The sequence below is a fragment of the Dromaius novaehollandiae genome, chromosome 1 (assembly GCF_036370855.1).
Source record: "Dromaius novaehollandiae isolate bDroNov1 chromosome 1, bDroNov1.hap1, whole genome shotgun sequence".
NCBI classification, from domain to species: Eukaryota; Metazoa; Chordata; class Aves; order Casuariiformes; family Dromaiidae; genus Dromaius; species Dromaius novaehollandiae.
The window spans coordinates 144,098,869-144,122,547 of record NC_088098.1 but is presented as its reverse complement, the minus strand read 5'-3'; the positions used below and the strand labels follow the sequence as shown (position 1 = coordinate 144,122,547).

At 38.3% G+C, this 23,679-nt stretch overlaps 1 protein-coding gene across 1 annotated transcript in view; it reads right to left on the bottom strand.

The window, feature by feature from the left end:
- Positions 1–12,129: 12,129 nt before the first annotated feature.
- ZBED1 (zinc finger BED-type containing 1) overlaps positions 12,130–23,679 on the bottom strand; it is a 174,048-nt gene continuing 162,498 nt past the window's right edge. Inside the window, exon 7 of the mRNA XM_064501181.1 lies at positions 12,130–12,592. Coding sequence (XP_064357251.1) covers positions 12,395–12,592 — 198 coding nt within the window. The 3' untranslated portion in view covers positions 12,130–12,394. The remainder of the gene's footprint in view (positions 12,593–23,679) is intronic.

Genomic DNA, 23,679 nt, shown 5'->3' with positions numbered 1-23,679 from the left:
TCCAGGGAATTTAGGTCTGCAAGAATCCATTGGGGTCATCAAACTCAGCTCTCTGCTACTGTGTATGATCCTGTTCCTGTTCTGGTGTGGCTCCTGTTTTAAAAATACTTCAATTTCTTTAATCCTCCTAATCCCATTAAAGCTATTCCTGAGCTTTAATCCCAGACGGTAAGAAAATTTCTCTTGATGTTCAGCCTAAGTCTTTCACTGCTGAATCATACCTCTTTGTGCCACTGTTTTTTAGCTTAAATAGTTCTTCTTCCCATGGTGTATATAGAAAAGAGTTAGAGTCTTTGTCTCTAGAGGCAAACAGAAACTGGACAGTTTTGAAGGGAGACTCCTGTACCCACTGCTTGTATTTACACCCTTAATATTTGGGTCTCACAGCAGTCTAACACAGGTGCCATTTCTAATTACAGCTGTCTTATGTTCTCTTGGAGGAAAGAGGGGAGGGGGAAACACACACAGAAGAAAGCAGTTAACATTGTCTGCCTGTCGTATTAGTCTCATGATTCTGCCAGATATGTTTCTGTTGCTTTTGAGAAGTTCACTTGCTCCTAGCGTTCATTTCTACGCTCCAAGTAAGAAGGATTTCCAATGCCTGGGAAGGTAGGAAGGTGGCCTTCGGCCCTCCAGTGGCAGGCTGACCTGCACTGCTTTTTACGTGTGAGCAGAGTATTTCAGATCTGGCTACTCTTGCACAGTGTGCTCCAGCAGCATTCCCTGGTCTTCTCCATAATGAATATGAAATAGCAAGGATCAGATCTGAAAAAAAAAAGTCTCTAAAATAGGACAGAGATGGACACCCTAATAACAAAATATGCCACCATAAAAACTCCTGCTCAGCACTTGCCTAACCTTAGCAGCACTTAAACTCACTCAAAGCCTCACTTTCTCATCAGTGGTTTTCTCCGGTGCACAGAAATCTGCTGCTGCACATGACCAGGACCTTCTTCATCCTGACACTTGATGCTTTGCTCCTGTATGATCTCTCTTACCCAGCAGCTAGGCAGAGCCATGCTTAAATCTTCTCAGGTCCTAAATGACTGGCTATATTCTGCATTCCTCCAACACCGACCTGTAGGACTGGGCCCCCCACAACATGCATTGTGACTATTTTATTTGTAAAATACCCAGTTCTTCCCTCTTTGAATGCTAGGTGAGTGAGCCAGGTTCCCCCCTTAATTCTTCTCCCTCTTTCCAGGAATGTAGCACAACCCACGAGGGATCAGCTGCTCTGGGAAGACAATCTCCTTTTTGCCAGCCAGCACTGAAGTTCTGCCAGCCTGCAAAGAAAAACAGATCCAGGAGAAAAGTGAACCAGAAAGCCCAAGACTCCGAAGTCTTGTGAGCAGTACACTCACCTGCAGAAGGGAGGTGCCAGCTCTGCTGCCTAACCCAGTACATCATTTCAGCACATTTAATTTAAGCATATGCTTACTCTTTTTGGTACTAAGAGCACTTGTGTGCTACATTACTCATATCTTGCCAGATCAGACTAGCCATGTTTTCAGAATATCTACAAAGCAGCTTTTTAAATTTTGTTTCACCTCAAGCAACATTCAGGCGACCTAAGCCCCATGAAAACATACTCAGCCCCTCAGTTTCCTCTGTCCAATTATTTCTATCCTCTGGGATTTAAAGATCTTACCTTCTTAAGCCAACATCCTCCCTCAGGCCCAGAAATGTCAGTCAACCTTTCTCTCCAGCTATCTAATTGATTAATATAACGAAGTTAAACTGAGAGCAATTATTCTCAAGATCACTACTTGTGTTTTTTAGACTTGCAGAAGGGCTTACGAGATGCAAACTTTTCTGTTTTTTCCCACAGCTATACCAGCTGGTCTAGTGAATGATGTCTCACTCTCATTCTCAAACCACTGACAGCTACAATACAGATTCATCTAAAATACACAAGTAATTGTCAACTGTGTTTAGTAACTTTGCATGCATTTTGGAAAAGGTATATGGAAAATACGGCAACAGGAAGCTATTGTTTTGACTAGAAAATGAGAGTTGAAAGGCAGACCAGCTGCAGGTAATCAGTATCGAAAGCTACTGCTGTGCCATTTTAGAACTGGCATTTTGCAATCGGGAGCTACATTTTTCTATCCTGCCAGCTGGAGGTTCTTGGCAAAGTAGTTATGTTTTTAGAAACTAAACAAATTCATTTTTCATATTTTTTCCCCGCAGTTTTGGATTTTACCTCATGAGGTTAGATCTAAAGCTTTTATCACATCTGACTAACAAAAGACTTATTAAAAATGAAAGAGGGCACAAGAAAAATAGGAAGAAATACATGTGTTCATCTGTATTCAGCAAATCAACTGCTTTTTGAACATCTAAGTGACTCTGAATTTATTTATTTTCCATTCATGAAAATAAACAATTTTACACTGACATACAGTTACCACTCCAGCTTTTTGTTCCTGTATAGAAGAGTAGAGCTTTATGTTGTCTCATAACACCGTATATAATCAAGTACCTGGAAATAATAGTTCCAGTCACTTGTATTTATGTACAGGGGGATCATTCTTCCTGGTCTTCTCATAAAACTCTGTACCTCTATGCTTAGAGAGCTTTGATAGATGATTTGAACTTGTGATATATGATTATTCATTGAGCAATATGGGATTAGTTTTGGTTTCATATTTTAAAAATATAATATTAATGTCCCTAACATTTTCCTCTGGAGATTATGCAGATACAACGATATTTTAATTCAAAAGTACTGAACTACAAGGCTTACAGTTTAAATATATATTTGCATTAGTGCTGGTCTGGGTTTATGGCAGTCTCTTTCACATATGTAGATAGTTTCTCTTGATCTTTATTACAAATAAATATTAGCCCTCCAGCTTGCACTGTGGATTGTACCCACCTGAGTGTGCTTTCATTATCCTCTTGTCACTTGTCCCACATCTGCAGCACAGCACACTTTAGCTTTGAGTCAATAAAGCACAAGCTGAAATTTGAGCACATGCTTAAAAGCAATTTACCGATTAGAATATGCTCAAGCACATGCTTTTATTTGTTTTGTTGAACAGACCTGATGAATAGCCTAACTGCAATGTCCCAAAACATCCGGTCTCAGGAGAATTAGGTCATGTAGATTTACAGTGTTTCAGTGAAAGGAAAAAACTACAATTTTAGTCTAACCTATTACCCAGACCTGTTACTTGCTTTAGAATAATATAGACAGATTTCTGAGGATCAAAACATCTGTAAAACTACTTCATAAGGTTTTGAGTTTGAAAGTTATTGTTCAGATGACCATGGTTGTTCTGCCTGACCTCAGATCTATTGAAACAAAATCAAAACGATTTTCCATGAATTTGCAGATGAATTAAGAGGATGACGTTTCAAAAAGAGCAACATCCAGAATGTGACCTTTTCAGCTCTACTGAAAACAGCAGCCACTTTTTGTTACCATCTGCTGTGAAATTAAGATTGGACAAGCATGGAAATTAAGAGTTTTTAAGAGCACACCCCCTAACAGCTAGGCCTGAATTTCCTATGTCCTGTGAGCTTGAGAGCTCCTCTTGAAGTGCCTATTCAAAACTGAGATATAAATACATCAAGGATATGAAGTGCTTGACCTGGTTAAGATTTGGGTAATAGCTCTTTCTTTCTTTTTTCTTTTTTTTTTTTTTGGTTCTTCCAAGCACACTTTCTCATTGCAATAACTGTTAACTCTTGTTTTCTTTTTATGCAGCCTTCATAGCTGAAAAAGTGGAGGGAGAGGAGAAAGAAAAACAAGCATGTGTGCTGCCTCCTCTTTGCTGGGTCACCATGGACCCCAGGAAGAGTTCTGTGCAAAGAATACTCTCCCACAGTTCAGATTTTCAAGTCATCTTTGTCAAAAGAAAAAATTCCTCAAAGCACAGTTTCTAAAGATGTAGAATTTTACTTTCAGAACAGAATGAAGGACATGTCTCTCATTAAGGTCTCATCTTTGAGATTGTATTGAGCATTTCATTGCAAAATACTGCACCATCTAAAGTAAAGCAGTATGGACAATCACAGCCACAGTGATCCAGATCACGTTGAACTTGAATATATTTCCTCAGTATTTAAAAAAATAAGACTTGTTATTTTTCATGTTCTGGAAAATTAAATATTTTATATTTTTAGTAGTTAATATTTCTATAATCTTTTTAACATTATCTAAATTAAGTCTTTCAGTTAGACCATTTTGATCTTCCAAAAGAAATACTTCAAAACTTCTGTTCTGCAAGAAATATCTGTAGTTTCGCTGTTTGTTCAGATGCAGTATGACAGCTGTACTTTCACTATTTCCCAGAGAATAAGTTGGTAGAAAAATGCATTCTGCTCTAGAAGAATAGTGATAGATTTGGTAACAGGGATTCTGCATTAAGTAAATGTGGTATGAAATGGGGTTTACAGTCCCATGAAAGAGGTGGTAATGATTCTCCTCTTAACAAGCAGAGAAGCTGTGAAATTGCAGCCTGAATTCAGTGTCCAGGAATAAGACCCAGCAGGGCAAGAGGGAGTTATGATGTCGTGATCAGCATTGCCATGCCAAGCTGATGCATAGTAAGAAACCTTGTTTCTGTCAGCTTTGGAAGAAATCTTTTGACTGCACACAAACATAGGCAAGTTATATATGAAGAGAAAAGAGAGGGAGAGAGAGGTTAAAAATGAATATTAAGAATTAGTATTAGATAAAAAAAAAGATCTCTGAAAGCTTAATCTACTTTTCTAAACCATTGCAAGAGCCAAGCTTTGGAGCCAAGTTGCTGAACCTTCAGTACTGTGCTGAAGCACTGTGTAATTGCCCAGGATCGCTTCACCTCACAGGTGCAGAGAATATGCATTTGTACAACTAATCCTGTCTGGGATGAGAGAGAAATATCTTCTGGGAGCTTCTGTCAGAGTGATAAATAACAGAAGTAATTTTAAAAGTGAATGAAGTGACTGATTTGGTGAAATTAGTTATGTTCCAAAGAAGGCAGGCTGTTGTTTATTATTTTATCTCTGGCTTTAATTGCTGACCTATGGCATGTTTTCATGATGTCAGTGCTCCCGCGCTCAGTCTCTTGACTCAACAGCTCCCAAATCCTCTCAAACACTATTTACTACAGATTTAGCGCTCTAGCTGTGTAAATAAATCACAGTAGAAGAAGTGCTCAGAGATCTATTAGATTATACATCTTGAAATAAATGAAGTGGGCTGTATTTATGGCATAAGCGATTTTATGAGTCTGCAAAAGACCTGTAGAGTTTCTGAAGCTGAACTTCCCCATGATCGCCTGTGATTTCCTTCAGGCAAGAGGGCTCATATGGACTTGGTGTGTAGGAACAGAGAGAAAATTAACTGACTAGTTAGGCTATATGACCTATTTATGCCAAAATCTTCAGAAAGATGTGCTGAGATACAGTGTCCAGAAAGCAGGAAGGATGCTGAAAAATTGGATCACATTCATGAAGAGACAAGAAAATGATTTAAAAATGTAAAGCATGAGTTCCAGTGAAAAATTCAAAGAGTTTAATCAAACTACATTATCCAAAAATGTCAAGAGATGACTTTTTTTCAGTCATCTTCTGGTCATCTCCACTGGGATCAGAAACATGGGTTCTTTGGCCTAGCAGATGAAAGTGTAGCAAGATCAAATAGCTGGTAGCTGAAAAGCTACTCCAATTCAGATGTGAAACGAAGTTCAGGGGTTTAAAAAGGGGACAATTTATGACTGGACAAACATATCCTGGAAAATTTTAAATCAGGACTGATGAGTGAAAAGATGATCTCATTCAAGCAGGAATTAGCTTATTTTTGTTCTGCAGAAGATAGGCTGTATGGTTGCTCTGATACCTTCTGAGCTAAGAAACTAGGAACCCTCCCCCTCCCACCCCTCAAAATAAAGGCTTTGCTCTTAACCGGTTTGATGCCACATAGAGCTGACTGAGCCAACAAAAGCTTGATACTATATAGGCACTGGGTGTTTATCTGAGACTACTTGTCTGTTTTCCCTCACTGGCCGATCAAGGAGAGAGCATCTCCAGCAGGTGACTCATTTCACACTAAAATAGGTAGGAGGAATCGTCCTGCAGAAGTGTTTCACTCCCTAACTACAGGAGCCTAACTGACAGGCTTAGACTATCCATCTTGCTTTCAGATGACTTAGTTTAAGTGAGATGAATGGTAGTCTCTGCTCTCAATATCCCACATCAGTGTAATTTTCAGATTGCACATTTTTTAGAGTGTAGTCTCTCTTTAGGCTGAACAGTTTTTGAGACGAAAAGAGGGCCTTAATATATAGAAGCATAATAGAAGCATAAAGGAGCTTTAACTCCAGAGATAGTGTTCTGAGACATTATCAAATTTAAATGACACAAGGTTTTTATAGCTTCTTGTGCTATTAAGTTACACATCTCTCTACTACGACTGTGGGATGTCTCATTAACTTCAGCAGAGCTGTACAATGTAGTTAAGGGCAATCTTCTTTATAAATATTTTGCATTAACTTTCTTGAACTAAGTCTTACTTTTCTTTAAGGAAGCTGAGATTCTCTTCAATGGAAGTTTTTTTCCTGAGAAAAGAATACAGGATTATTTAGCTTAGCTATGCTATAGTTCTTACAAGGATTTCCCCCTCCCCCCTTCATAATTGTTAAATAATCCTTAGTTACATCTCAGATCTTGAAAACATGCAGACCAGTATGGACTACATAATTAGTTCTATTAATCTGGGCAAGCAGGGACAAATCCTGGTACAGGCTTCAGAGAAAACAAGATAAGTAATAGAGAAAATGCATCTGCTTTGTTGTGACCTTTAACAGAAATGTTACTCAAGGCCTTTCTCGGAATTAAGGCAAAGATAGAGGGAAATGCTATGTTTGTTGGTCTATTACCTTAGGAAAGGACTTATGCCTGCTCACCATCCTAACTTTGCTCACATTCTGCCTGTGAAGAGGTGACCAGTTAGGAACTTAGTTTAAAGGACATTTAATTAAATATTGCTGAAGAAGTGCAATAGCTTATTGGAGGGGAGGGAGGGAGGGGAGAGTGTTTTGGTTTTTGTTAAGCAGTCTTCACCTTTAGGTCATTGCTTTCAATCAAGGCAGTGTTTGTCTAAATAAATGATGGTCACTACTACTTTCTCACTCTTTTGTGATTCTTGATTACCTGTATGAAAGCACTTCTTGGATTGCATCCATTTCCAAATAGGATAGATCCTAACAAGAGTTGATTGCAGTAAGAAAGCTAACTGCTACATGAATCTGGAAACAGCACTCTGCCACTGATGCAGCTTTTTCTTGGCAATGCTCAGGGCATCTTTGCAGAGAAGCCAAAAGAAATTAGCAAAAATCCCAATCTTTTTCTACTTTGTCAATAGACAGAGGATTCTACTTTTTGTGACTTCCATACTGACTTTTCACAGACACTTTAAAAATAACAGTGACTGTGCATTTCTGTTCTGTATACTCATCATCTTGAAATTGTTTCACTCCTCTGCCCAACATCTAATATTTACTCTTTTGTGAACTGTACTTAAAAGACCTTAAAAGTGACGTGAAATACTGTTTCTTGTAGCCCTCAACTAGATGCTCCAAGGATACTACACAAAACAGAGATTGGAACTTCTACTTATTTTTTAGACCCTAGAGAGTTTGTCTCTTAATATTTGATCTTTTGTGGTGTCCCAGATGCCCTGGCTGGGTGTGTAGTTGTTGCAGTGCCTTGCTGAAACACAGAGTGGCTTTATTTAAAAAAAAGAATAAAATGAACTTCAAAAAATTGTTTGTAAAATGGCTTATCTGGCTCCCCAAGCTGGTCTTGTGCAATGGACTTCATGTTCTGCATTGACCTCTTCAGCTACTGAAGATGAATCTGTGCCTTCAGCCTTTGCCCTCTCAGAATCATGTCTTGGGCATCTAAGATATATATTTTTAACTTATCTGAGACAGAGGTTTCATGTTAACATTACTGGAGTATGATTTTGTCTCTCCATTGTGGCAGCTCAAGCATAAACAATGTCATGTAATGAGCAAGGACAGTCTAAGGCCAGAGCTATACAAGAGCCAAAGCTTGCATGAAGACAGCTTATTCAGGATGAGGATTTTAACATCTGCCAAGTATCATTGTTTAGGGCCAACTTTACTTTGCATAGGAAGAGGCAGCAACAAGCCTGATATCAGGTTATAAAGTCTTCTGTGTCTATTATATGCCCACTTCTCACTGTGTACTAAAATACTTCATAGTTGTGCAAAAATTGAATGGTAAAGTAAATGGTTTTTTGCAGAATTACAACCTGCTGTCTTTAATGAACAGCTGAAAGCTTAAATATTTATAAAACATCATTATGGAAGTGTGGCTAGAAGTTCTACAGTTAAATCAATTTTGTACTTAAAGCAAGGATTCAACTGACTTGCGATGTGTGAATAACACAGTGTACTCACATGCAAATTACAGCACTTATTCTTTCAGTACATAATCCATTCCCACTGTTTACAAATGAACTAGTTAATTAATATTAAGAGTTAGCATATTTTCCTAAGAAACTTAGGGCCCTGTGTCAGCAAATTATTTATTTCCTGTGCAAGCTCACTGTTTAAATAGCATTGTCTCACTCTCTCATTTCTCCGTAACTACACTCATTGACATATTATATATATAAGATTACTTTGAATTATCTTTTAAAACAAGTCTTTTCTGATTGTCTTTTTTAAGATTAAAATTTTATTTCTGGCAGGAGCTGAAAAATAAAAGAATCATTTTATAAAAGTGACTAAAATAGTGGTTTGAAATGTCTTCCGTCTCCTTTCAAGGGCAACAGAATCAGACCCCAGTGGCCCTTTGCTGATTCTTCTGTTGATCACAGAAAATTTGAACTGGACCATTAGTTTTGGGTGCCTTTTTGTGGTGTATCTAAGTCACCTAAATTTTTAAATTAAACATTAGTCTGGGTGTGGTGAGCAATAGACATTTTCATACTAAAAGAAATAAGTGCTATTGCTTTGGACTTGAGGGACAATCTAAGCATGACTGCTGTGTGACTGATATACTTTGCTTAGGAGCCTACCTGGCCTAGTTCCCCTTTATTGTTAATGAAAATAGATGGACATCTTCAGATATCAAATCTGCGTGTTCCAATGTGTAATTACTCTCACAGTTAGAGGATCTCTTTTCCTGTTGGAAAGTTAATTTGTCTAACTTTAATTTACAACCTGGATCTTATTTTGCTTTTTTTTTCAAGGTTAAAAAGCTTTCTAGTATTTTTTCTATGCATGTGCACCTACTGCAAATACTCAAGCCATCTCTTAGCCATGTCTTCAGCGAACTGAAAAGACAGATCTCCTCAAATCTTCAGAAATTTGATGTCCTTGAAATGTGAAAATAAATCAGTTCTTACCATTGCTGTGTGCAAAGCTAAAATCATTTCCCTATTTCTACATGCTATACATATTTTTTTCCTAAGAACATATTCCAAGGATAATGTTGGATTTTTACAACCATGTTACAGTGAGCACTCATTATGAGATTCAGCACTTCATAACTACACTCAATTTTACTCAAGACAAACTCATGTGTTTTTATGACATCACAGAGTTGACACAATTTATTGCTTTTTGTTCCTGAGATAGTTCTTTTGAAACTAGCTCAAATATATCTTCACGGCATTGCACCATTTTAGAAATCCATGGGTTTAGGACACGTTTTTCCCTCATGCAGGCACAATCTGTGAGCTTTGTTCTCACACACCATGTTTTCAGTGTTGTTAAAACAGATTTCACTGGACTGAGACCATTAACTAAGTGGTTTAGATTACCCTATAAGAGTGACTAGCTCTCTTTGTTGTTTACTATTTTACCAACCCCTGTGCCACTTGAAATCAGTCATGCAAATACTGCATAGCTTTGATGGAGTTAAACCTGGAGGTAATTTGGTTCCATCTAATTTGAGTAATTCTGGACATACTTCTAGCAGCAATGATGTTCCATGGGAATGCTATGGCAACGTCAAAATGTTGGCTGTCTAGCAGACTTACTGCATCCTGTGCATGATCTGTGAATAAACAGAGGAATTTAGTTCCCAGAGTGTCAGTCTGGCACATTTCACAAGCACTACATTCACATACCGAAAAAAAAAGAAAAAAAAAAAAGATCCAGTCATACAGAGAAAGTGCTATAGTGACTGAGTGATAAATTTCCTACTGCTAACCCTTGTATATACTAAATCCAAGAAGCTAGGAATAAATCATTCACGCTTAATTAACAGGGAAAATATGCTTCAGATTTTTTTATTATTTTTCTTCTTCTCTGATTTTCTTTGCTCATGCTACTTTTTTTCTATCCCTTTGCTTTTATACAGGCATGTTAATATGGTCTTTTTCAGTTAGATGTGATCTCTCTTTCAACCAAAGGCCAGAGATACAGTTAGTGAAGTATTAGATCTGAGCCCAAAAGCTCAAAAGGGATATTAGACTGCGGTTCAGGGCATAATAATATATTCGTATTTCTTCTAGTCTGCTGAAAATGGGAGAACAAGACTGTGTTCACACTGCAAGTTGGCCATGTAGTGATTTCCAATCACCCATATTAAATGTAAGCTATATGTCCAGCTATTTGTCTCTCCCATCCTCTATACCTTAAAAAAGAGAATTAAATGACACCTACAGGATTAAAGTGCTTTTTCAGATAATACATACAGATAATAGCATGAGAGTAAGGTAGAGCTTACTCCATTAACAGCCAGAGTGCAGGCTGTCTAGTCACGTAGTCCATGTTTGGAAAGCTTCTCTCACTGACGAGAGATGTTTCAGGACAGCTTCTAATCTTGATTGAAACTTCCAAGGGAAGTTTTCTATTATTCCAATAGTTAATCACCTTCACTGTTAAAATGTTGTGACTATCTTGAATGCAGTTTTGTCTTTTAGTTATTTGAGCTTGCATAAACGTAAACTATCTTCACATTGCTGCATTTCTGTTTGTTCTTTATTCCATGGACATGATCATCATTCTTGAAACTTCTTTTTGGCATATATAGGTAGATAGAGTTCCCTGAACTGTACACATTGAAGCATGTTCAAAACTATCAGTATCTGAACACTACCCCACCCAGAATAGAAATCTTGGGGTTTATCAAAGATAATTTTATAAAAAACATCAGTTCCACACAGTCAAAAAAGCAATCCAGCTGCCAGAAATCATTAGGAAAAGAATACACAGCAAAAGGGAAAATATCCTGTTGCTGCTGTGTGAGTCAGATGAGCAAGCAGCGACTACTCTTCAATGTGGAAAAGAGACAATATAAGTGGGACACACTGGAAGTCTCCAAAATTCTTAGCAGTGTGCTAAAGGTGGATAGGCATTAATTGTTTGCTGTCTCTTTCAAACCAAGAAATCTAGCTTTAAAACTCACATGAACTGGGTTCAAAGACCAACAAAAAGAGGTGATCCTTCATGCAACAGGCAGTAGAAAAGTGAATCTCCTTTTCAAAGGAGCTCTGAGTGCAAGTTTATATGGGTTCAGTAGAAAAGGGGGCAAGTAATTAGAAGCAAGATTTGTTGGGCTCACTAAATTGACAGACTACATCAGGCTCAGGAAATACTGAAGATAAAATCAGCTGAAGACTGAGAAACTATAAGGTAAAAGCATTATATATGCTTACCTGATCTTTATGCTTCCCAGTGTGTCTACCCACAATGGGCTAACTGCACCCTCTGCCAAAACCAGTGTAGTCTAACGTTTGATCCCTTCCTCTTTCTTACGATTCTCCTTTAAACTCTCTCCAACTGAAAACATTCGAATTTACCATCCTGTCTGAAAACCTTCCTATTCATTTGCCTTTTTTTTTTTTTTTTGATTCTGATCTTCACTTAAAACCTTTGGATAAAAGTTGACATATAAAACCAATGTCATGATAGAAACAGCATAATTATCATGAATGCCAAATGTCTGAATTAGAACAAGCTGACATTCATTATAAAGTGTCTCAAAGATTAACGAAGCTTAAGGAAAGAAGATGTAACTTTTTGAACAGATTAAAAAAAGAGTAAGTTTGGCTACATGTACGAAGGTGGCCTAAGTCCAGCATGCCACAGACACAACACATTCACCAGGTAAAGTCTGTTCTGCTTGAACAAAAATTGACAACTCAACTCTGCATAAGGTTAAAGATTGTATTTTAATCACAGACTGAAACATAATGATTTACAAAACTGATGGTTAGATTTAAAACCAATCACGTACATCTTTCTGTGGGAATATTCCCCCCACATCCTAGCAGATTAGGGGTTCAAGTGAAGAACAGAGCTGTTCATGTTTGCCTTTGGGACTGAACAGTGATTTCCAGGATGATGACTGATGCTGCAAGAATTCACCTACGATGCTTGTCACTATATTTCATTTACCCAGCTGGAAGTGGCTTGTTCTAGGGAACTCTGCTGGATTCATCAGAAATTTCAACCATTTTGCAGCTTTCTGTCCAGAGCCTTCTCTGCAGCTCCTCATCATATGTTACGTCAGCTGATTTTGTCCTTTCCTCATTGTAAAGGTAGCAGCCACCAACTCCTTCCACTTCGGGTGATACTGCTGCATAGATGGTTGTAGAGGCTCCTTCCTCTGGCGTCTGCAGAAACCAAAAATAAATTCAGGTGAGACAGGTACAATACAAGAATTACATTGCACTGTAGGACCTTAGCAATGACAATCAGTTTCCTTAGTTTTGCATCACACTTGTGCTCCCTATGCAAACCTCAAGATGGCAATGATAAGAATGCCACCTATCCAACTGCCTGAGTACAGTCCATTTTTAGAAAAGTACTATTTTGAGATATCTTAAACTCACAGAACAGGTGTATGGAAAGCTCTGGCTCATTTTCTCAAGAGCTAGTCAGATAGACTATACAAACTAATTGATTTATTTTTCACAGTTAGAGCTAATAAACCCAAAAGCAAACACAAAAATTAATATCCCAGTGTAATTATTCATTTTGCAAGGATGAAAGGCTCTGTACTCTGCCTGAAGAAGATGAAGGTTTAGGCTGTATGTGTAATATGCTCACTGTAACAGTATGATATGAGCAAAGGACCATGAAATCCATGACAGCAAATTAAGATTCTGCAGTTCAATCCAAGCAGGCAGGTAAACCAGGGAATTGCATTTTACACAGAGCATCATTATCAGGGTTCTGCAGTGTCTTAAAGCAAAATGGTTGAAGTTTTATAATGTATGATATAACATGAATATTAAATAAAAATGAATAAATGACTAGCTCAGAGTCATAACTCCTTTTATCCTGAGGCTACCCAAAACGCTTCTGTTTTGCATTTAGAAGCATCACACAGCTACTATTGAAATTATGCGAATGGCATAATTTTCTTTCATTGAAGGACATATTTGAAACACAACATTTGATATGTTTTGTCTTTATCAGTGATATAATTGTGATCAGTGTCTGCTAGATAATAATGTGTCATTTCACAATCTTTGCAGTACTGTTCAATGAGTCATTAACAGTAAAATGCTGTTCACAGCTTTGTCTGCTTCACCTGGCAGGATATCTTTTCCTGAAGAACTCGTTTGATGAATGAGACACTATCGAATAGGTTACTCAATGCCTAATTAAAAAAAAAAAAAAACAAACTACATCATTTGAAGCTTTTTGTGACAAGGTTGATCGAATTTTAAAAAGAAACAACTAAGTCTTCTGTTGTACAATAAAGTACACTGTACAACACAGTATATTAGTAATCATTAGTTTATTTGATGCACCTGGCACTTGGTAAATCTCTCCTTCCTACAAATAAATCAGAGCCATGTCACATCACATGATAAGGCACCGTGAGCCAAGCAGAGCGCCTGTGGCAGCTGGGCAGAGCAGAGCACCCCTGGGGCACTGCAAGCCACTGCCCCTCAGCACTGCAGGAGAAGCTGGGTCTAGTGGGGAGCCTGCATCCCCAGCCCTGCAGCAAACCCCTGCAGATCACCCTTCACCACCACTGCTTCAGGTAATTAAAAGGGAAAGGATTACTAGTAATATTTACACAAACGCATGACCTTCAATTCAGTTCTAAAAGTTGCAAAAATAATCAGAAAAAAACAATGTAAATGATTTATCAATTTACCATGAAAAGCTCATTTTCTACAATAGAAAAACCTCTGTGTTCGAGGTCCATTCCTCGAAACGTGAATTACTGAAGAAGCAGCTTGTCCCCACTGAGGCACTTCCATGCGCAGAGTCCCGCTATGTTCTAATATAAATGCTCCACTGGTTACATGTTAAGTCCCTGTCCAAATGTGTTTAAGCTGATGGAAAAGCTACAGATGCCAATGTGCTGCAAAGCAAGGTAATACCACCATTTCTGCAATGGCTTTTATTATCAGTTACTGAACAAAGAGAGCAATTCCTATTCCAAATACTATCTAAAGAAATAAGATAGTAAAAATGTCACAATATCAGCCAGTGTGTTAAAAGAAAAAAAATCAGGCCCAAGTAACTTTGGGAATATATATTTTTTTATTTTTAAGAAGATGTCTATACTGTGAGAAACTATCTGAAAAAGCAGAATGCTTATACAAGTACTTCTTTACCTTACTTTACTACTTTACTGCTATTACTTTACCCTATTTTATTTTATGAAAAACAGTGCTATTCACAGCCACTATATTATTTAAGCAGCAGAAAGGTATGTGCTTTGCAGGATCAGGATGCCTCTAAATAAAGTGACTTCTTTCTCAACTAAGTATGTTCTTATAGTGTCTGTATCACTATCAGTTATGACGCAATATAAAATATCATAATACTATCAAGTAGAAGAGCATTCATATTTTATACAATTTATTCTGGCTGACTGAAAGACGCCATCAGTTTTTAAGTTACTGCTGTACTTTAATTAAAATTCTAATGACATAGTTGAAATATTATCTCATACGATGCTTCACTGGACATTATGTTCCTAAGTTCAACAGCTCTCTGGCACATGCAAGTATAAATGAAACATGTCAATGACTCCCACATCATAATGACAACAGCCCAAAATTAAAATGCTTTAAAAAATTGTGAAGGTCTGCAGGTAGACTTCGTGTGGTTGTAATCTTTGTGCTTATGAGCAAGGCCCTCTACAATCTCAGAGACTGGTCTATACAGATCTTCCTATGGCATCAGAAACATCATGTGCAATTGCTAATTTGATGGGAAGGATCTCCCAAGATATTCAGAGCTTATCAGGATTTGTTTTGATATTTCAAGTTCCACACCAGAAGAGGATCTATTCAAAATAATATCAATTATTTTAAATAAAGACTACATGAGTTGAAAGTCAGTTATTAGTGTTATTCGTGCTGCTCCAGTAGATCTTTACCAAATGATTTCATACAGCACATTGTTTCTCATTCTTCAACATAAAGAAAATATTGGGCAGGCTCAGACAATAATCAAGGTGTTGTTTACATGACCAGCCTGTGATAAGCCTTATAAACATAGTGAAATAATCAGTATCCATTTAAGTCAGCTTGTCTTTGTTTTTCATCCTGTTCACCATATCTAATATGCTGAGTATAAGGTTCAATGCATAATTCCCATATACATGATTCTCATGTACTGTGTCAGGAATGTTCTACCACCTGTTGCTAAAAGCGATAACCTAAACACACAGGGAAAAAAGATAATGCTATAATACATTAAATGATTAGTGTATACAAATTTAAGTTAAAGCAAAACAATTTTTCCTGTGCAAAGGTGCAGAGCCGCAGATGTACAATTAATTAATGGTCTTATCCCATCTTCTGAGTGCTTAATTAATGCCAAAAGCTTTAATGTTCCCTTGAGGAGCTCTTCATTGTTTTGGCATGTTTTGTGTGTTCTAAACAAAAGGAAAAAGGAAACCCTATGCCAGCCCCAGCCATCTGAAGGCACCTACCCATTTCCAGAGGCTGGAAGAATGGAGTGCATATGCTGTGGTTCTTCCTCTGGACCATGCCCCTCCCTCCCGTGAAAACACACTACATCCAATTGCCCATGCACAATTAGTCAGACTCTTTCCTGAAGTGTTAGATCTATTACAGCCACATAGATCAACTTCAACACGCACACGCATACACATGCTCATGTCCTGCCTGCATCCTGCTGTCTACTGGAGTCTGTGGTGCTCTGGGAAGCAAGAAGCTTGAAACAGGTTGCAACCACTGGAGTAATTCACAGATATCTCGGGCAGGGAGCAAAGTTAATTATTCTGGTGGCAGCAGCCCCATTCCTGGTTGCTGTCTTTCCTGAGAGTCCATAGCTCTTCCTTCTATCATGTGGCTGAACTTGTGGCCATCAAATGGTGAGGAGGAACCATAAAGCCCTTGGAGAAGAAAATGGCAGCAAGCAGGAGACTACTGCCAAAGCAAAATACCCATCCCTTGATGCTGATGGTCCCCTAGGAAGAAGAGCTTCTGAGGGCAGGCCAGAGAAATTGCCAGCTACAGTTGCATACTGTGATCTAAAAAAATCCAGAATGTTTGTTGTGATGCTCTGTACAAGAGGACAGCATTTCAATCTTTGTGACTTTAAAATATTGTACCAAAAGTTACAGGTAGACAGGCAGCAATGGTAAGTATCATTCCAATCATAAGGGATACACTACATATTGCCAGGTTAAATAAAAAGGAGTAACAGAATAGTATACATTACACATAGGATCAGTAGCATCCTGTTCATGACTTGGTTAGACTTCTTGTCCTAAGAGGGATTCCTATAAAATGCACAATGGTTCTTCAACTTTTGGTTCCTAACTTATTTGATATGAGCTTTCATTTTTTTTAATTGGATTTTTGTTTCTAAATCATTATATTATTAAAATCCTACTGACTATATTTAATACCTTTGTCATGGTGAAGAAAAACTGATTTCTGCTTATTTGACTTTTTTTCCTAATGAAACTCTGCATCTGTAATTCCTTTTGTTTGTTGCAGTATTGACCATGCCTTTTACTTTTACATTTTCTTGCAATTAACTATTTGTTTACAGTATCCTTAAACAGCAAATAAGGGTCAGATCGAACTTTCATATCTTTGTATTGCTGATTGCATGGGTACGTTGCAAAAGAGGGAGAAAAAAGATAGTATGCGACCAGCTCTTTTAGCAAAATGGAGTCTATATACACAAAAGGCATTATTTTGGCACTATTAAGGTCCAAAGAAGTAGCTGTTTTCTTACAGAAGCTTTGAAATTTCTCTGTATATTTTAAATATTCACCAATAGTAAGTGTAAGTCCTCAACAAGGAATAATTTTCCCTCAGGGCCAATAAATATTCTGTTCTATGTGAAACTGGGACATGTATTAAAAGGGCTTTGTGTTTTAGGGTTTTTTAAGACTTGCCTGTTAGCACAATTTGATTAATGCATTTTCAATTGCCATATAATCTTGCCAATACTAGCTGCTAATGCTCACAAAATGTGTTAGCTGATGATGGCCCTTCCCTACAGCCATATCACCATGAAATGTCACCGTCATTTAATTTGTCCACTATAGGCTCAGCAGCTTAACTCTTTGGAAACAAAGTGTGTCTGCATCCCTTACACGTGATGATTTTGAGGTGCTTCCCTTGTCACTTACTGTATACATGATCTTCTGCCTTCATCTGAATTACTAGCTCAGAGTTATGAGCTGGTGGTACCATCAGAGAGCTTCAGGCCATACAGTATGTCTGTTGGAAACTACAGGAAATCAGACTAGAAGTAAAACTAGTATGGTCCTATGATTCCTTTTCTGAAATCCATTAACTTTCCCAGTACCATTTTAAGGGGCTACCAGTAAACACAGAGAACGTTGCTGTGTATCTTAAACATGGTGATATGAATGGATGTGAATGGACTTCAAATGGTACTGTTTGATGGAGCTGACCATACGATTAAAAAATAGGTAGTGATAAAACCAGTGGAATCAGAGAAACAGGAATGATTATTTTGGAATAGCTTCACCCATGGCTCCCAGGCCCAGTTAATCAGCAAAGACTGGTGGGATAAGACTGTGCAATGCATGAGCTAAAAGTGGCAGGGGCATGAAGACTCCTGATGCTGGTAGGTACCCTCCTGAGGTACAGGACCTAGCATGGAGAGATGGCACAAACCAGGACCCGGAGAGCAGTCTTCCGGATGGAGAAGAGCATGGATACACTAACTTTAGATGAGGAAGGAATGGAGCAGGGAGAACAGTCTTCAGGGTCGTAGTGAATGTTCCCCAAGGGTAACCTCATGTTAAAGCATGCTGTCATTAACAGGTGAGTTTCCGAAAGATGTAGAAGCATGCTGTTCAAAAAGGTAATAAGCAGAACATACTGTCATATACAAAGATGATGGAGGAATAAAAGGAAAAAAACTGTAATACAGCTAGTCCTAAAAAAACTGTATTGCTTAGCAAGCTGCATGCCAAAACGATGTATCCGTCTTAGCTTCTTCTGTGGTGGTGCCACAGGTTTGCATGAAGTAGGTGGGAAAATAAATGTAATTGCGTAGGAGGCAGAGGCACTGCAATGCCTTGAAAAATACCATTTTAAGATATTTCTGGAGCCTGATTGAGCCATTTATCATATTAAAAAAAACACGTTACTAATAAAAGCAGCTACTTTCATTAAAATATTAATGACTGCACTTTTTCTAATTTTTTTTCTCTTTCTGTATCTAGCAGAGCAGTAATCCTGCCTCTCAGGCACTGTGTGTGTATTTATGATGCTGCCATCTCAAGAGGGGCTAGAAGAGAGGGTTGGGCAAAGAGAAGGGAGAGCAGGGAGCATCTGGCAAAGTGGATGACATACATTACAATTGCATTTTAAGGGGAGGGAGTAAAGGGCCAAAGAGGCAGATGTGCACCTAGGATTGCTGGGCATGCTGGCAAATGGCTTAATGCTGAGAAAAAAAAACATGTTGAAACACCCTTTTTCATTCAGTTTGTAATGCAGAACATCTTGAGAATAGGTGGAATGCCCCTCAGCAGCAATATTACGTTGGCTGGCTAGGGGACACTCATCCACACTGGTTTTGTAATGGTGGTCCTATCAGAGTCTCGCATTCTGTCATATCCATTAAGTCACACAGTTTCCAGTTACTCTGGGAAATCTATTCATGGTTTCATGAGTTAAAGGGGTCTTCAGTTTTTGGGAGGTTTACAGTGGTTGCTGTGTGGCCTCTTTTTTTTAAATGGATGAGCTTCTGTCATACCATCCCTGGGCGTGGAACAATGAGACATATTGCTGCCTGGCCATATGTTTTCCAGGTTCCAGATAGGATGACACAGCAAGAGCTATAATAGCTCATCTTTTGGGCATGTGTATCAAGTACTTTTGCCAGAATCCCTTTACTTTTTAAGTGCTGGGGTCAGCTTCATAACTGATTTTACTTATTCTAACATTGTTTTACAAATGATTGTATTCTTCTGACTTGCCTCTGAATTGAACAGCTCTGAATATACAGCTCTTTAGAAAGGACAAGTATCATCTGGGATCTCTGAACAGTACTACACATACACACAGCGGGGCTTAGCAATAAAAATGAGAACATGAAATTACAGTTACTTGGTACAGAAAAGTCTTTTATCTACTTGCTAGCAGTTAATGGAAAGGTGACACCCAGTCACCCTTAATGCACTGTTTGGCACTCAAGAATAAAGACAAACATGGAATAGTTTGAAAACTAGCAGAAATAGGATTGTGTTACCATGAATATTAAAGCAAGCAAACTTGTGATAAGCAAATTACTTGTGTTCCACAGAGCACTGATTACTATGATCTGTGAACTATGAAATCATTTGAAAAACAGGTCACTTTTGGATGCAAGACGCTCTAAGGTGAAATAACAAGCTGCTGCTCTAATGTCAAAAGCCTCCCAGTGAAGACATGGGCTAAATGTTCTCAGCATTTGTTTTGTAAGTTCTGCAGTGGCTAAAGTGATCATTGCTTTGAAAATCTGATCCAAAAAAAGCAATCAGCTGAAATATTGAGTAATAAAAACAAAGGTTAGAATGGAAACTATTATGCAGATGTCAGGACATGTCCATCAACCTTTGATAAATAACGCTATAACAGCTGGTTATAAGTCCAGATAGCATCTGTGGCCAGTACCAAATGTCAGATCCCTAGAAAGTTAGAGCTGATAGAGAGGTCTGCAGAAAGCTTTTCAGAGATCTCTGCTTTCACTAAACCCTCCCTGGTTTCCATCTGTGTTCTCTCTGTCTTCCTATTCTTTTTTATGTAGCTCACTATTATTCTCTTTCTAATTTCTGCCTCAATAGCAGACCAAAAAGACATGAAGATGCTTTGCTGAACATACAGCTCTCCCTAGAGACACAGTCAGCATCACAAAATTAATTTAACTCCTAACTCAGCGAAAGTGAATTCTTTAACAAAGTAATTTCATAATAAAATTCTTTAATCTTTAAAAGAGACATAGAAATAGAAATGACTGAGTTAAAATGTGCAGCCTTTTTTCCTGACAGTGTTAGGGCTGCAGAGAAATCATTTTGGAATCAAAGAGATTAATATATAATAAAGAAGCAACACTGGTGAATTAAGAACACAAGGTAATTTTCAAACTATAAAAATACCAAAATGTTGAAGGAAGAGGAGTTTTTAATATGAATAGTTTATGCCTATTCTGGGCAAAAGAGAGATCTGCCAAATAGCAGTTCGTAACCATGAAGAGTGTCAAATCCTGAATTTCTACTACCCTCCATCTTGAAATCAAAATTCTTGGGAAGAGATTTCTGAAGAAATTAAATTCTCTTTTTGGTCTCCTAAAATTGCCAGTGTTCTACCTGGTGGGCAGTGAGCAGGTAGGTTCCCTGATGGTGGTTCTTGAAGCTGCCTAAAGCTGGCTAACCGGACAGCGGGTCATATGGACAGCCTGGCACACCCATCACTGAGCCCCACCAGGCATCCCCCGAGGGACAGGGGAGCCAGAGAGACTTAAAGAGCCCAGGAGGCCCTACCCCATCTTCACATCAGCTACTGTGGTAGATGGCTTGGGAGCCTGGGGACACAAGCTCCCCAGAACAAAAGAAGCATCCCCAAAAGACTGAGCTCTGCCTTTCATTCACGGAGCACACAGAGCCAGCAGGCAGGCTTGAATGCCAGATTTCTAATCAACCTTTTGATGGACTCAACTGTGGAAGGTTTCACTTAGTTTTGTGTCAAAGCAATGCTGAGAAATCTGTTTTCTTGGAAAATTGCCAAGCAGCTTTACTCTGAAGCCCTCTAATGGCTCTTCTGTCAGACTCAGAACATGAGCAAAGGTTTATTGAGGACAGCTGTGACCACAGCTCTGAACCCACCTCTTCCAAAGCAGCTGCTTTAGACTAACAAGGATATCCTGGGTCATCTCAAATAATATCAGATCTTACATTTATTAGGCAGCTGAATCAAGCCCTTTTGGCTGGTCAGCTGAAATGCTTTCTTGGCTCTACTGAAGAGATTGCCATTGGCTTAAACATTAAACTCACTTGCAGATGCCTAAATGCAGAAAAATAAATGTAGGTGTCTTAATTTCAAACTGAATCTCACTCACTTAGAAGTACTAGACATTTATGCACAATTATTTGAATGGTGAAGCCTTCAAATACATACTTTGCATTTTCTGAAATGAAGGACTAGAAGAATGATGTTTAACTTTCAGTAACTTTCAAAACAGAAACAAGAACCTAGCTTTACATGACTGCTTCATTTGAGTGGGAATTGAAACTTAGGGTCAAAGTCATTAATCATAACTGAATCCTTTGTTCATTTTGTCAAATGCACTGAGAAAGATCACTTTGCCTGAATGTTGATTCCTAAGCTCTCTTTGCAGCAGACAGTGATACATTCAAATTGAGCACTGTGGTATCACTGCAGCTAACAAATTACATTGCACTTGTTACTTTACTCAGCTCAATAATAATAAGCAAAATTTGACAAATAGGACCCTGTTGCCCTGGACATTGTATAAACATCTAATCAGAGACAGTCACTTGCCAGGAGAACATTCAGTCTCTGGGAAATAAGGCAGGCAGTAACAGGATGTAAAAGGCAGAGAGAGTACATGGATTTCACATAATGCTCAAGCCAGTTCTGGGAATATAGCACTCTGTCTGGTTAACCAGCCCTCTGAAAAGCATAATGTTCTATTGTGGCGATGTCCAGGATCTACCTATTACTTAAGGATCCTAAGTTAAATCACTCAGAATTGTCCTGGGTATCTTCATATAATCGGGCATTTTCTGCAACAGCTCTATTCACAGACAGGCAAAGTGATTTACTGAAGCAAATGAGCAGGTCAGGAGACGAGATGAGGAAAGAATGCTGTCCTCCTAAATCTGAATGCTAATGCCTTATGTGCTAGGCTGCTATGCCTTTTCTGTGTGTGTAAAATAAAATAAGCAATTTATTTATTTACCACCAGTTCTATGGCCCTAATTACAATGTCATGTGAGCAATTCAATATAATTTTCTTCATTCGTCGATGTAGGCTGATCTGTCATTAAGTAAGAATACTTAATTACAGTTTAGTATTCATGATAGAAATGTGCTAAGGAATCATCCTGTTATTTATATTAACTATGCAAGGCTTTAATTCTACTGAGTTTTGAACTATCATTACTATCTGAGAAATAAGAGCGTAAAACTGCTCCTCCCTCCAACAAAGCTCAGAAAGGCAATCTCTTTGATAGGTAGTGGCTGGAACATCTGCCTCATTTAATAATGTATACTGGATTTATTTGAAAGCACAATTTGAATATGAATCGTAATGTGAATGGATCAAACGTAAAAGAAGACTTAAAACAACAAACAGCCATGAATGGTTTAGAGCTTTAGTTTTCTAGTGTATTATACTGATGTATGGGTCACCTTTAGTTTGCTGAAATCTTTCCACTGATGCCCGTTATTGGCAATCAAAATGAAGCAACACAGAAAAGCAAACTGAAGTGTTTACATTTGCAATGGTAGCTGGTTTAGACCAGTCCCAGTCCACAGGAGACCTAGAGAGATTCTAATTGCTGAAGACGATGCTCCTGAGTGCGTATACTTCTGAAGAATTTGTTTTCTTACCTGCATACACATGCAATGCAAAATATCTCTGCTGGCTTTTACTGGAAACAAAGTTTTTAAGCATAAGATATATGGTTACTTCTGACTTGTAGTCCCTTAATGCTGTCTTTACTCTTTTACTTACTGTTTAACATTTGACAAGTCACTTTGCCCATATATCTTGTTTCCCCTTCTAAGAAAATAGGAACTGATAATTTTATCACCAACTTCACACATTTGCTATGAGGTCTGTTCTCTTTTTGATGTTTTTACAGCTCTCTGAACTCCTGAATATTTAAAAGATAATCACAATACAGAAAAGGTTTAGGAGCTACAGTTAGATCAAAAAAGCATAAGTCAAGGACTGTACAAAGCATAGACAAAATTGAATAATGCAAAATTACACAGGCCAGTGGCTATTTCACAAGCAGTTCTATTTTAAGTTGATACAAAACCTGACAGTAGTGCAGCCTCTGGACTTCGTAGGCTCTCCCCCCTGCTCGGCAAACAGTGGCGGGGTGGAGACAGGCTCCCAGCCTAGCTGTGCTCGCCTGCCTGCCAGTGGGTGCTTGCCCAGACTTTCCCCAGGGGAGAAGGTGTGAAACTCTTCCTGAACAACCAGGTAAACCCTGCTCCTGGGGGCCTCAACGACAGACATTTCTTGGAAATGAATCAGT